The 13,486-nt window shown below is 50.8% G+C and overlaps 1 protein-coding gene across 1 annotated transcript in view; it reads left to right on the forward strand.

Moving 5' to 3' along the window:
• DNAJC11 (DnaJ heat shock protein family (Hsp40) member C11) overlaps positions 1-13,486 on the forward strand; it is a 67,886-nt gene that overhangs the window by 52,685 nt on the left and 1,715 nt on the right. Inside the window, 8 exon segments of the mRNA NM_001131873.1 lie at positions 3,436-3,625; positions 4,288-4,373; positions 4,741-4,857; positions 9,316-9,471; positions 11,008-11,077; positions 11,873-11,930; positions 12,037-12,179; positions 13,131-13,260. Coding sequence (NP_001125345.1) covers positions 3,436-3,625; positions 4,288-4,373; positions 4,741-4,857; positions 9,316-9,471; positions 11,008-11,077; positions 11,873-11,930; positions 12,037-12,179; positions 13,131-13,260 — 950 coding nt within the window.

The following is a 13,486-nucleotide window of genomic DNA, read 5'->3' on the forward strand; positions in this document are numbered from 1 at the left end:
AAATACGAAGAATTAGCCGGGAGTGGTGGTGGGCGCCTGTAGTCCCAGCTACTCGAGAGGCTGAGGCAGGAGAATGGCATGAACCCGGGAGGCGGAGCTTGCAGTGAGCCGAGGTTGTGCCAGTGCACTCCAGCCTGGGCAGCGACTCCAGCCTGGGCGACTCCGTCTCACAAAGAAAAAAAGAAAAAAAAGCAGTGCTTCCAGACACACAAAGAGGAAAGGAGCTGGTGTGATCCCACCTGCAATCCCAGGGCTTTGGAAGGCCAACGTGGGAGGATGGCTTGAACCCGGGAGGTTGAGGCTGCAATGAGCTGAGATTGCACTACTGCACCCCAGCCTAGGCAACAGAGCAAGACTGCCCCCGAAAAAAAATTTTTTTTGAAGATGGAAGGAATGCGGGACATGCTGCCATGGGGCACCACCTGGGTGCTGCTCACAACACAGCTCCACAGGCCCCTGCTCTACATAATTGGATTCACCTACTGGGTCTGAGAAGGGGACTGGGAGTCATACTTAGAAGAGAACAGCAGGGAAACAGCATCTGTATACACATCAGTGTTGTCCTGACCCTGTCTACTTAGATTTTAACCAGATGCTGGTTAAAAGCTGCCTCAGGGGCAGGGTGTGGTGGCTCATGCTTGTAATCCCAGCACTTTAGGAGGCCCCGTGGGATGATCACTTGAGCTCAGGAGTTTGATACCAGCCTAGGCAACATGGCGAAACCTTGACTCTACAAAAAATATAAAAATTAACCAGGTGTGGTAGCACACACCTGTAGTCCCAGCTACTTGGGATGCTGAGGTGGGAAGATCGCTTGAGGCCAGGAGGTCGAGGCTGCAGTGAGCCATGATGACACCACTGCACTTCAGCCCGGGTGACAGAGCAAGACCCTCTCTCAAAAAAAGAAAAAAGAAATGCTGGTCAGGTGCAGTGGCTCACGCCTGTAATCCCAACACTTTGGGAGGCCAAGGCAGGCAGGTCGCCTGAGGTCAGGAGTTCAAGACAAGCTTGGCCAACATGGTGAAACCCTGTCTCTACTAAAAATACAAAAATTAGCCAGGCGTGGTGGTGGGCACCTGTAATTCCAGCTGCTTGGGAGGCTGAGGCAGGAGAATTGCTTGAACCCGGGAGGCGGAGGTTGCAGTGAGCCAAGATCGTGCCAGTGCACTCCAGCCTGGGTGACAGAGCCGAGACTCTGTCTTAAAAAAAAAAAAAAAAAAAATGCTGCTTTGGGTCTTATGAGGGAGGGGACTGGGAATCTAGGTGTTTCAAGCGCCCCAGGTGATTCTTAAGGTCACACAGCTTGGGAGACACTTCATCAAGGAAAATCTTTCGGCCGTTTTGTTCTGGTTGAGCCTCAGTGTCTGTTCATTGAGTGGTCACCAAGAGTTTGGGGTGGACTGATCATCAGCATTTACAGGTTTGGAAATTGAATTTAGTTCTGCTACTCAGAGCTTATTAGACTTGAGCAGATTTAAATGGAAGGACGACTGATTTATAAACAAGGGGGATCACGGGGGATGATGTGTGACCAAGGATGCCAGCTTCTTTTTTTTTTTTTTGTTTTGTTTTGTTTTGTTTTTGAGATGGAGTCTTGCTCTGTCACCAGGCTGGAGTGCAGTGGCACAGTCTTGGCTCACTGCAACCTCCACCTCCCAGGTTCAAGCTATTCTCCTGCCTCAGCTTCCTAAGTAGGTGGAACTACAGGCACGCGCCACCACGCCTAGCTAATTTTTGTATTTTTAGTAGAGACGGGGTTTCACCGTGTTGGCCAGGATGGTCTCAATCACTTGACCTTGTGGTCCACCCACCTCGGCCTCCCAAGGTGCTGGGATTACAGGCGTGAGCCACCACGCCCAGCCTACTAGCCCAGTTTCTTAATATATAGTGACCAGATTAGTTACGGATGTCTGCTAACCAGGGTTCTCTAATCCTCGGATCAAGTTGCAGATGTTCCTTGATTTACGATGGAGTTACGGCCTAATAAGCCATCTTAAATCAAAAATATCGACCTGTTGGCTGGGCACAGTGGCTCACGCCTGTAATCCCAGCACTTTGGGAGGCTGAGGCAGGTGGATCACCTGAGGGCAGGAATTTGAGACCAGTCTGGCTAACATGGTGAAACCCCGTCTCTACTAAAAATATAAAATATTAACGGGACATGGTGGCAGGCGCCTGTAGTCCCAGCTACTCAGGAAGCTGAGGCAGGAGAATCACTTGAATCCAGGAGGCAGAGGTTGCAGTGAGCTGAGAAGATCACGCCATTGCACTCCAGCCTGGACAACGAGCGAAACTCCGTCAAAAACAAAAACACGACCTGTCCAGGCTTAAGTGAGCCTTCCTTCTCAGCCTCCAGAGTCGCTGGGACTACAGGGCGTGCCACTACACCCAGCTAATTTTGTGTATTTTTTGTAGAGATGGGGGTTTTGCCATGTTGTCCAGGCTGTTCTTGAACTCCTGGGGTGAAGCGATTTGCCTCCTCAGCCTCCCAAAGTGCTGGGGTTACAGGTGTGAGCCAGTGAGCCTGCCTACTGTTATTTTAATGGCATAAACATCACCTCTAGAGCTTAGAAAGGAGAGAAAGAAACTTAGGCATTGATGTTGAGCTCTTTATTAAAGAAACCAGCTGTTAGTTTACCCTTCAGCACCTTGAATGAAGTGAATTTCTGTTAGTAAAATGAAATACCCCTTTTCAACCAGAAGATGGGGCTGGACTCCCTTGGAAAGAAACTGCAGAGGCTCTTTTCAGGAACTGGTTTCGTGTGCTCGCTTTGCCTGTAGTTTCTGTCACTAGTACCCAGCTGTGGTCACTAGTACATCAGAAATCACACAGCAGCTTCAAAAATATACTGATGCCTCCACCCAGAAATTCTGGTTTCATAGGTCTGGGGTGTCCTCTAGGTAAGTGATTCTCAAACTCTCTACTGCACATTGGAATCATTGGCACACTTCGCACTCCAAGCCCACACTGAAGGAATCAGCATGCCGGCGGAGAAGCCAGCCAGCCGTGATTTGTGGATGAGCCGGGTGATTCCAGCGTGCAGTAGTTTGAGCACCACTGTCTTGGACTGCTTAATTTGAGACCCTCCGTAGGTGATTCTGACTTGCGCTCCTCGGCCGCCATGCATTCTAACTTGAGTGGGCTTGCCCCTGCTGGCTTAGGGATGCAGACAGTCAGGTGCCTATTTGGTTGTAGCTAAAGTTAGGGCGGCTGAGGGGAGTCGGGAGGTTACTGGGAAGATTCTGGCTAGGACCCTCCCCCTCTCTGTGTGGATAGAGGCCTGACCTCCTGCTTTTTTTTTTTTTACTGGGAGCTGGCCCAGGGATGCATAGACGTGACAGTAAGTGAGGTCTTAGCCAGGCAGAGAGGAAGTGACAGAGAGCAGCTGAAAGCAGGTGCCATCCAGGACCTTTTCTGTCTCTGTGTCTCTCCAGCTTTGTGACAACAAACTGTGCTCTGCAGTTTTCATCCCGTGGAATCCGACCCGGCCTGACCACTGTCCTAGCGCGGAACCTAGACAAGAACACCGTGGGCTACCTGCAGTGGCGATGGGGTATCCAGTCAGCCATGAACACTAGCATCGTCCGGGACACTAAAACCAGCCACTTCACTGTGGCCCTGCAGGTGAGCCCAGCAGCCATCATCTCCTGCAGACAGAGCTCTGGGAGGACCCCTCCTCCCAAGCACTCAGTGCGCCCCTTAAATCCTGTGTCCTGATCACCACTAAGTCCAAGCCCACACAGGGCCCTGAGGGGCAGGCTCTCGGTGCTCACACTCGAGTGACCTGGTGGAACCTTGGAGTATGAAATGCAGTTGCCTTCAGGCGCCTGGGGCAGCTTTGTCGGATCATCCTAAAGCAGAACAACATCTTAATGTCTGGTGGGAGCCGCCCATGGAATCAGGGGCGGGCAGATGAAGCCCCATAGCAGAATCTTGCCCTCGGACGCCCCTGTGGCCACACCAGGGCTAGTACATGAGAAGCCCCACACGGGCCACTGCTCCTTGGCTCTCACCAGCCGCTGCCACCTAGGAGCGTAGGCTCAGTGTCGCCAGAGCTTTTTATTTCTTGTGAGAAGCTAGAAAACTGGGTTTTCTGTGAAGTCTCCCAGTTTTTAACTACTGGCTGCTAATAAATCATGGTGCACTCGGTGCGGCTGCCAGACCGTGACCCCTGCCTTAAAGGCCTGTGTGCAGCAGATGCCCAGAGCTAGTGGGAGGGCAGATACCCACCTCCCCATGGAGTCTCACGCCCTAGCCACGCATCCTTGCACCCTCTGTCTCCCCAGCTGGGAATCCCTCACTCCTTTGCACTGATCAGCTATCAGCACAAATTCCAAGATGACGATCAGACTCGTGTGAAAGGATCCCTCAAGTAAGTCCTGGCCTGGCTAAAATGGAAGCACACTGGTTCTGCATGCGGGTCTTCACAGTGGAACCAGTTGGTGTAAGATACGTTGCTCATGTGAATATCTACGTGTGTGTGACACTTTTGGAGAGCTTCCTATTTTGAGGCTGTGGGGGATTTAACACTACAGTCCCAGCCCTTGAGGAGCTTAGAGAGTGTTGTGGAAGAACTAGACCATGGGTGTCCCGACTTTCTTCTGTCACGAATCTGCTCGCTGGGGGTCGAGGAGGCTGGAGGGAGGAAAGGGAAGGTACCTGGCCTCTTCTCAAATGACAGCTGCCCCTGAAGTGATGAATGAGGGGGCACAGGCACAGACCGCATTCTCTCCCTGCAGAGCAGGCTTCTTTGGGACGGTGGTGGAGTATGGAGCTGAGAGGAAGATCTCCAGGCATAGCGTTTTGGGTGCAGCTGTCAGCATTGGAGTTCCACAGGGCGTTTCTCTGAAAGTCAAGTAAGTTGAACTTAGGCCTTTCTGGTCAAGGAATGCCTGTCACCTTCACTCAGCCAGGCTTTACCCAAGTTTAAGGCTGAAATAGCCTTTGCATTGTAATTTTGTTCTTAAAGACACAGTTGCTTGGCTAGGTGCAGTGGCTTATGCGTGTAATCCCAGCACTTTAGGAGGCCAAGGCGGGCAGATCGCCTGAGGTCAGGAGTTCGAGACCAGCCTGGCCAACGTGGCGAAACCCCATCTCTACTGAAAATACAAAAATTAGCCAGACGTGGTGGCACGCGCCTATAATCCCAGCTATTTGGGAAGCTGAGGCAGGAGAATTGCTTGAACCTGAAGGCGGAGGTTGCAGTGAGCTGAGATCAAGATTGTGCCGCTGCACTCCAGCCTGGGGGACAGCGAGACTCTGTCTCAGAAAATATAAAAAAAAAAAAATTCGGCCGGGTGCAGTGGATCAGGAGGTCAGGAGATCGAGACCATCCTGGCTAACACAGTGAAACCCCGTCTCTACTAAAAATACAAAAAATTAGCCAGGGGTGGTGGCGGGTGCCTGTAGTCCCAGGTACTCGGGAGGCTGAGGCAGGAGAATCGCTTGAACCCAGGAGGCGGAGCTTGCAGTGAGCCAGGATCGCTCCATTGCACTCCAGCCTGGGCGACAGAGTGAGACTCCGTCTCAAAAAAAAAAAAAAAAAAAAAAGTACAGTTGCTTGTGTCTTTGCTGAGTAAGCGAATTTCAAGGAGTGGATAGTTCCAACACCGAGTGAGTGAGGTGTATGTCTGAGCTCCAGCAGCCTCGCCTGATGTCACAGGATGCATCCTAGCAGCCCAGGCCTCCTGGAGTCACTGGCCTGGCAGGTATCACCTGGGCACAGCATCTCCAGTAGCAGCTGCCATGTCGGTTCATCCCTCTCACCAGGGGTTTCCATTGGCACACACACCCTTGCTCCACCTGAGTCTAGTCACTGTCCTCTCCTTAGTTCCTCAAAAGAGTTGTCTGTTTTTGGCTCACTGGAGCCACTTGGGAGGCCAAGGCAGGCGGATCACGAGATCAGGAGATCGAGACCATCCTGGCTAACATGGTGAAACCCTGTCTCTACTAAAAATACAAAAAATTAACGGGGCGTGGTGGCGGGCGCCTGTAGTCCCTGCTACTCGGGAGGCTGAGGCGGGAGAATAGTGTGAACCCGGGAGGCAGAGCTTGCAGTGAGCCGAGATGGCGCCACTGCACTCCAGCCTGGGCATCAGAGCGAGGCTCCATCTCAAAAAAAAAAAAAGGTTGTCTGTTTTCGCTTACATCCGTCTTATTTCTTTCTAAACCTGCTCCAGTCAGGCCTCTCCAGAAAAACCAGCCCTTTCCAGAATCAGCCTTTCTCACCTCATCAGTGGGGCACCCTCCCTCCTGTGGCAGATCAGAGGGTGATTCTTCTTCATCTCATTTGGTCTCTGCACCTGCTGTCTCGGTGGCCGTTCCCTCCTGCCCTTACGGCCTCTCTGCCCTGAGTTTCCAGGATACCACGCCCTGCTCTGGCTTTCTGTACCAGATGGCTGCTGTCTCCCAAACTCCTAAATGGAAGCACCACTGCAGGGCACAGCCCTTCTCTCTCCAGACTCACTCCCAAGCAGTCATGTCCAGCCTCATGGCTCTCATGCCCTGAGCACTCTCACGTTGCAAGCGCCAGCTTGGACCACCCCCTCAATCTCCAGCTCATATATTCGTCCAGCTTTCTCTTCCTAATCTCTACTTGGATACCTAACAGCATCTCAAATGTCACGTATCCAAACAGAACTCGATCCCTCCCTGTGCCCCCAGAAACGCAGAACCTTCAGAACCTGCTCTGCCCGAAGTCGTTCCCATCTCTCTCTTTTTATTTCTATAGAGACAAGGTCTCACTTGGTTGCCCAGGTTGGCTTGGAACTCCTGGCTTCAAGCAGTTCTCCTGCCTCGGCCTCCTAAAGTGTTAGGATTACAGGTGTGAGCCATAGCGCCCAGCCTCCTTTCCTATCTCAGTAAATGAGAGCTCCGGCCTTCTACTTGATCTGTCCAAAAACCTTGGAGTCAGCCTCGATCTCTCTCTCTCCCACACTCCAAATCAGACATATCTCAAAATCATCTCCTGAACATGTATTCCAAAAGCGTATCCCCAATCTGGCCATTTCTCAGCCTCACCGCGGCCAACATCTTTGTCTTAGTTCCACAGCACCCTCCCCACTGAACCCGTCTCCCTCCTTGTGTGTCTGCTCTCCATAGGGAGCGTCCTTTTTAAAATTGAAGGCAGTTCACGTCTGTCTTCTGCCTAAAACTTCAGAGGTTCCCTCAATTCCAGGCGGAGGCCAAAGCCCTTCAGAGACTTTGGAGCCTACAACGCCCTCTGTGATGTAGTATTCCTGTCTACCCCTCCAGCCATCCTGACCCCCTGGAGCTATTCCTGGCACACACCAGGCCCCCTCCTGCTTATGAGGTGGCTTTGCTATTTCTCAGTCTGCAGATAAATATGTGGCCATTTCCTTCACTCCCTGTAAGTATCTGCTTTCTGCTCAAATGTCCCCTAATTCACCTTGTATAACATAGTAGCCCTTCCCCTTGCCCCAGGTGATCCCCACCATGTTTACCATGTTCAGTCTCCAGCGAACCAGTCTCCATCTGAAGGGCCATCTTCTCCACTCCTCATCAGACAAGCTCTTGGACTTGGTCCATTTTATTCTCACCTGCACTTCTAGAACCTAAAACCCATCGTAGTACTTGAGAGGAACTCAGTGAGTGAATAAAAGTGGATCACAGCTCAGTTTTGGAAACAAAAGCCAAATCACTTACCTTGATTAGAGTTGGTGTCAGCCGTCTCTCCTCAGATAATACTTGAAGGCTCAGTACGGTGGCGCACACACTTTGGGAGGCCAAGACAGGAAGATCACTTGAGCCCAGGAGCTCAAGGTGGTAGTGAGCTGTGATTGTGCCCCTCAGCCTAGATGACAGAGTGAGACCCTGTCACTTCAAAAAAAAAAAAAAAAAACTTTTTGTCTTGAAGTCTACCTTATCTGTTATTATATAGCTTTTTTAACCTTCTTATGCTTACTATTTTTTTTTGGCCCATTCACATTTAACCTATCTCTGTTTATGTGTGTGTGTGTGTGTGTGTGTATATTTTTTTTTTTTGGAGACGGAGTTTCGCTCTTGTTCCCCAGACTGGAGTGCATTTGGCACAATCTCAGCTCACTGCAACCTCCACCTCCCAGGTTCAAGCAATTCTCCTGCCTCAGCCTCCTGAGTAGCTGGGATTATAGGCGCCCACCACCACACCCAGCTAATTTTTGTATTTTAAGTAGAGACGGTTTCACCATGTTGGCCAGGCTGGTCTGAAACTCCTGACCTCAAGCGATCTGCCTGCCTCGGCCTCCCAAAATGCTAGGATTACAGGCGTGAGCCACCGCGCCCGGCCAAGTTTTGAGTGTTCTTTATCAATTCTGGAATTGCTTTTATTCTGGAAAAGTATGGTCAGGTATTGTCAGTGGCTACTCAACATGTTTTCTTTTTCTGGCTTTTCAGTAGTTTGTGATGTACATAGATAAGGATTTTGTTGTATTTATCATGCTTGGGGTTTCCTAAACTTCTTGCATCTGTAAATTTCCTTTTCCTCACTGGGGCTCTAATTACCAATATATTAAACTTAACACTCTTCCACGGGTTTCTGAGATTCTGTCCATGCGTCCCCAGTCCTTTTCCTCTTGTTGACCAAGCTGGAGTGCTGTGGTACAATCTGCCTCCTGCGTTGAAGCGATTCTCCCGCCTCACTCAGCCTCCCGAGTAGCTGGGACTACAGACAGGTACTACCATGCCTGGCTAATTTTTGTATTTTTGATAGAGATGAAGTTTCACCATGTTGGCCAGGCTGGTCTCAAATTCCTGACCTCAGGTGATTCGCCCACCTCAGCCTCCCAAAGTACTGGGATTACAGGCGTGAGCCACCACGCCTGGCCAAATTTTTTATATGTGGTCCAGAGTTTACACGTTGGTCCAATAGGAGCTACTCAGCCACCACTGGAAGCAGAACCTCCTTAACTGACTAACTTTTGAAGTCTTCACCAACTTCTTTGGAAACCTCAGTTAAGGACTGAGATGTGACTCTCCAGTGACATCTGGAGGAGCCCATTCCTGTCCTCTCCAGCCTATGACTAAATGCACCTGTAGGGGATGTTGACCCTGTGAAGTGTTCCTCTTGTTGCTTTGGCTTGAGGTCAGCAGACCCTGGGATCTTTCTTCTGTCACAGTGTCAGATCCATCAGCCAGACTTTGGAACGGGAGGCCAGCAGAAGGCGGTGGACTGTGAAAGGAGCAGACTGCAGGCTCCTTTAACTCACGGCTGCACGCAGCACAAGTTCTCTTCCTGTGGCTGACACCCCATTGCCCTTCCCTGGAAAACCTGATTCATCTTGGCTGTTTGTTTTTTTTTTTGTATTTTTCCCCAGGCTCAACAGGGCCAGTCAGACATACTTCTTCCCTATTCACTTGACGGACCAGCTTCTGCCCAGCGCCGTGTTCTATGCCACCATGGGGCCTCTAGTGGTCTACTTTGCCATGCACCGTCTGATCATCAAACCATACCTCAGGGCTCAGAAAGAGAAGTGAGTTGACACGTCATGGGCATGTCACTAGCCAGCCCTGTGCCTCAGTTTCCTCACCCTTAAAATGGAGAGGATAACAGAGCATCCTGCGTCGGGTGATGAGGAAACCTGAATTAATTAATGCATGTAAAGCGCTTAGGCTGATGTCTGGGCCACGATTGGTAAATGTTAACTATTTCTCATCATTGTCAGTAGTTGGACTGCTATTATCCCTTCATTTGTAATTCTTACTCTTAGAAAGGACTGGAGTTTATAGAAGTGTTGGGCCTCGGCTGGGCGTGGTGGCTCACGCCTGTATTCCCAGCACTTTGGAAGGCTGAGGCAGGTGGATTACCCGAGGTGAGGCATTCAGGACCAGTCTGGCCAACTTGGCGAAACCCTGTCTCTACTAAAAAATAGAAAAATAGCCGGGCGTGGTGGCACGTGCCTGTAATCCCAGCTACCCAGGAGGCTGAGACAGGAGAATTGCTTGAACCTGGGAGGCAGATGTTGCAGTGAGCCGAGATCGCACCATTGCACTCCAGCCTGGGTGACAGAGCAAGACTCAGTCTCAAAAAAAAAAAAAAAAAAAAGTGTTGAACCTCTAAACCATGGCCTCAAGAAATAAAAAGTTTTCCTTTTTCCTTTCCCGGCACTGAGTTTAAGAGGAATGCGTTCTGGATTCTTATATGAGGGGCCTGCATTAACTATAGTCTTGAAAGTCATAGAAACGCAGTTTTTTTGCAGTTTCTTAGATGATCCATTGGGGCATGCCATGAAACCTAAATTATTAGTGCAAGCATCTCTACAGAAAACTGGGAGCTGGTATAGATTTGTTACTTTATAATATCTCATTTAGTAAAGCATTGCACTTAGAGAATCTCAGATAAAGGAATGAATCTCCTCTTCTGGGCCCGTCTGGCCTTTGGATTCAAAATCCTAATTCCCTAGGAGGCTTGAGGCTTAGAACAAGACATGTGCTGGCCCAGCCTTCTCTCAGAAGGGAGGACAGGCATATGCTGACCCCAGGGCCCATACTTTGTTACAGGAAAGCAGATCTATGTGTCTAAAGTGGTATTAGTTGTTCCTACCAAAAGTGTTATTTAACAACTCATGCCTGTAATCCTAGCACTTTGAAAGGCTGAGACAGTAGGATCACTTGAGCCCAGGAGTTCGAGACTAGCCTGGGCAATATAGTGAGGCCCCCATCTCTATTTTAAAATTAAAATTCAAAAAATAATAATCCCACAAGGTTGGTGGGATCTCCTGAAATTCTCATGTGGCGGGGTCTTCTTTCCAAAGAGACTGACAGTCGGTGTTCCGTCAGCTCGGTGAGGAGGTGGGGCAGAGACATCTAAGGGTAAAATGAAAGCTGCCAGCCTGTGACTAACAGACTTGCCTGAGACTGTCGTGGGAATATTTTTTAAAGTTCTAGAACTGAACTCCAGTAAGATCACAGACTGTTTGCTGGGCTTGGGTCCAGCACGGGAGGGGCTGTGTTGGCTGGAAGCTGGGCAGCGCCACGCTAACGTGGGGCTTGTGTTCCTCTCGCGTAAGGGAATTGGAGAAGCAGAGGGAAAGCGCCGCCACAGATGTGCTGCAGAAGAAGCAAGAGGCGGAGTCCGCTGTGAGTGTTGCCCCGCCGTTCTTAAGCGAGGGCTGTAGGGGACACACTCCACACCCCACATGTTGGTCTCAGGGCCTTAGATGGCAGACTTCTCTTCTCCAGCAACTTGGCTCTCTATTTAGTCTCTATTGTGGGATGCGGTGCTGGGCTCTGCAGTCCCTGCCCTGAAGATAATTACCCTCCAAAGGCATAACAAGGGCTTTTTTTAAAGTGGTGAGTATTGGCCTCTTTTTCTTCCCTCTGAGTGTTCTGCCTTTTACTGAGCAGGAGGGAGCAGGCTTCCTGGGTAAGTGGCGAGCATACTGCCAGGTGGCCATGGGCCGTGTGTGTGGCCTGGTGAGCACATGCCTGTCTGAGGGGGCGGCACAGCTATACCCAGCAGAATGGCACCACAGGAGAACACAGGTCCTTTCTCAAGAGGAGCTGGGATTCCAGCTTCTCCTGTGAAATCTCTTTATTTTTAAAGCTGACAACGCATTCAGTGTTTTTTTATTGGGTCAACAAATCCCACCCACACATTAATGATCCCTAGAAAGGGAGCTCCCACCGGTGGCCACGGGAGGGTCATGCCGTTTCAGGTGCTTCTCACCTTCTGACCCAGAGCTGCCTGCCCTAGGTCTAGGAGTTTCAGAGTGAGCCACTTGGGTAGCAGAGCTGTCAGGGCGCCCACTCCCTTCCTTTCCAGGCCCTGAGCAGGTATGTTGATGTGGACAAGACTGCCTGCCTGTGGCCCTCTGACCAGAGGTGGAGCAGGCCTGGTGGGGCCCTGACTGTGTCATCCTTGTTCTCTGGCAGGTCCGGCTGATGCAGGAATCTGTCCGAAGGATAATTGAGGCAGAAGAGTCCAGAATGGGTGAGAACATGTGTCCTCTCTTGGTCCAGGGTGGGCACTGGGGGTCTCTAAGCCACACAAGGAGGTGCCTGGAGGAGGCCTTCCTCTACTCGGAGTCTGTCCTTAGGCCTCATCATTGTCAATGCCTGGTACGGGAAGTTTGTCAATGACAAGAGCAGGAAGAGTGAGAAGGTGAAGGTGATTGACGTGACTGTGCCCCTGCAGTGCCTGGTGAAGGACTCGAAGCTCATCCTCACGGAGGCCTCCAAGGTACAGCAGCACCAGCCACCACCTGCCATGTGCTCACAGATTTGAACAGGCTGGGTGCAGTGACTGAGGCCTATAACCTTAGCACTTTGGGAGGCCAAGGTGGGCGGACTGCTTGAGCCCAGGAGTTAATCAGCCTAGGCAACATAGCAAAACCCTATCTCTACAAAAAAAGAGAAAAAATTAGCTGGGCATGGTGACATGCGCCTGTTGTCCCAACTGTTTGGGAGGCTGAAGCGGAAGGATTGGTTGAGCCCAGGAGGTTGAGGCTACAGTGAGCTGTGATTGTGCCACTGCACTCCAGCCTGGGTGACAGAGCAAGACCCTGTCTCAAAAAAAAACAAACAAACAGTGGTTTGAAGAATAGGTTCAGTCTGACAAGGACAGCCTGGCCCCTTAAAGTGGGATCTTTGCCGTCATCAGCATCTACTGCATGGGATGCTGCCCAGCTCCTGAGTAGTACCCACGTTGGAGCTATTCGCTTCATTCAGTCATTTCTTTCACCACTCACTCAGTAAGGATTTACTGAGCCCCTGTATGTGCCAGCCACACCAGCAAACAGAACACACGCCTGCCTTCATGACATTTGATTCTGTTTATTTTTGCCTCATTCCAGAAAGCATGAGTTCACTTGTAACATGTGTGAGTCTTGCCTCTGGGGCCTGGGGCATGGACCATCCAGAAGGATGAAAATGCAGGTTAGCTCAGGCCAGAGAGCTCCTGGCACCCTAGAAGTCATCTAGTGGCCCTGTCTTAGTGTGAGGATAGGGCCTTTATTAAGAAGCGAGTTTTGGCAACTTTTTCAAATTCTTGTTTCTTTTTCTTCAAGCCCCAAAGTTTGCATCTCCCCAGGGAATGTCAGAGCCTGTGCACACTGCCCCTCTGGTGGTAGTAAGGAGGAGTGCTGGTCTTAGACCATCTGGAGTATTGAGAGTAGCAATTTGTTTGTTACAGGCTGGACTGCCTGGCTTTTATGACCCGTGTGTGGGGGAAGAGAAGAACCTGAAAGTGCTCTATCAGTTCCGGGGCGTCCTGCATCAGGTGATGGTGCTGGACAGTGAGGCCCTCCGGATACCAAAGCAGTGTGAGTAGCCGTCCCTTCGCAGTCACCAGCTAACGGGGGCGGGGACCTCGAAGCAGCTGCTCAGTGTGTGGGCTGCCAGCCACCTTCCTCAGCTGCCCGCCTGGGAGCAGAGACGCCAACTAGCCCTTGACCCGTGATTCACTCAGAGCCCATGATTTGTGCCCTAAAAAGGGGGCTGGGGCCCTTTCACAGGTAGAATTAGAGTGAGCGCGTTGGAAACTGCGGC

Source organism: Pongo abelii, chromosome 1 (assembly GCF_028885655.2).
Source record: "Pongo abelii isolate AG06213 chromosome 1, NHGRI_mPonAbe1-v2.0_pri, whole genome shotgun sequence".
In the NCBI taxonomy this organism is placed as follows: domain Eukaryota; kingdom Metazoa; phylum Chordata; class Mammalia; order Primates; family Hominidae; genus Pongo; species Pongo abelii.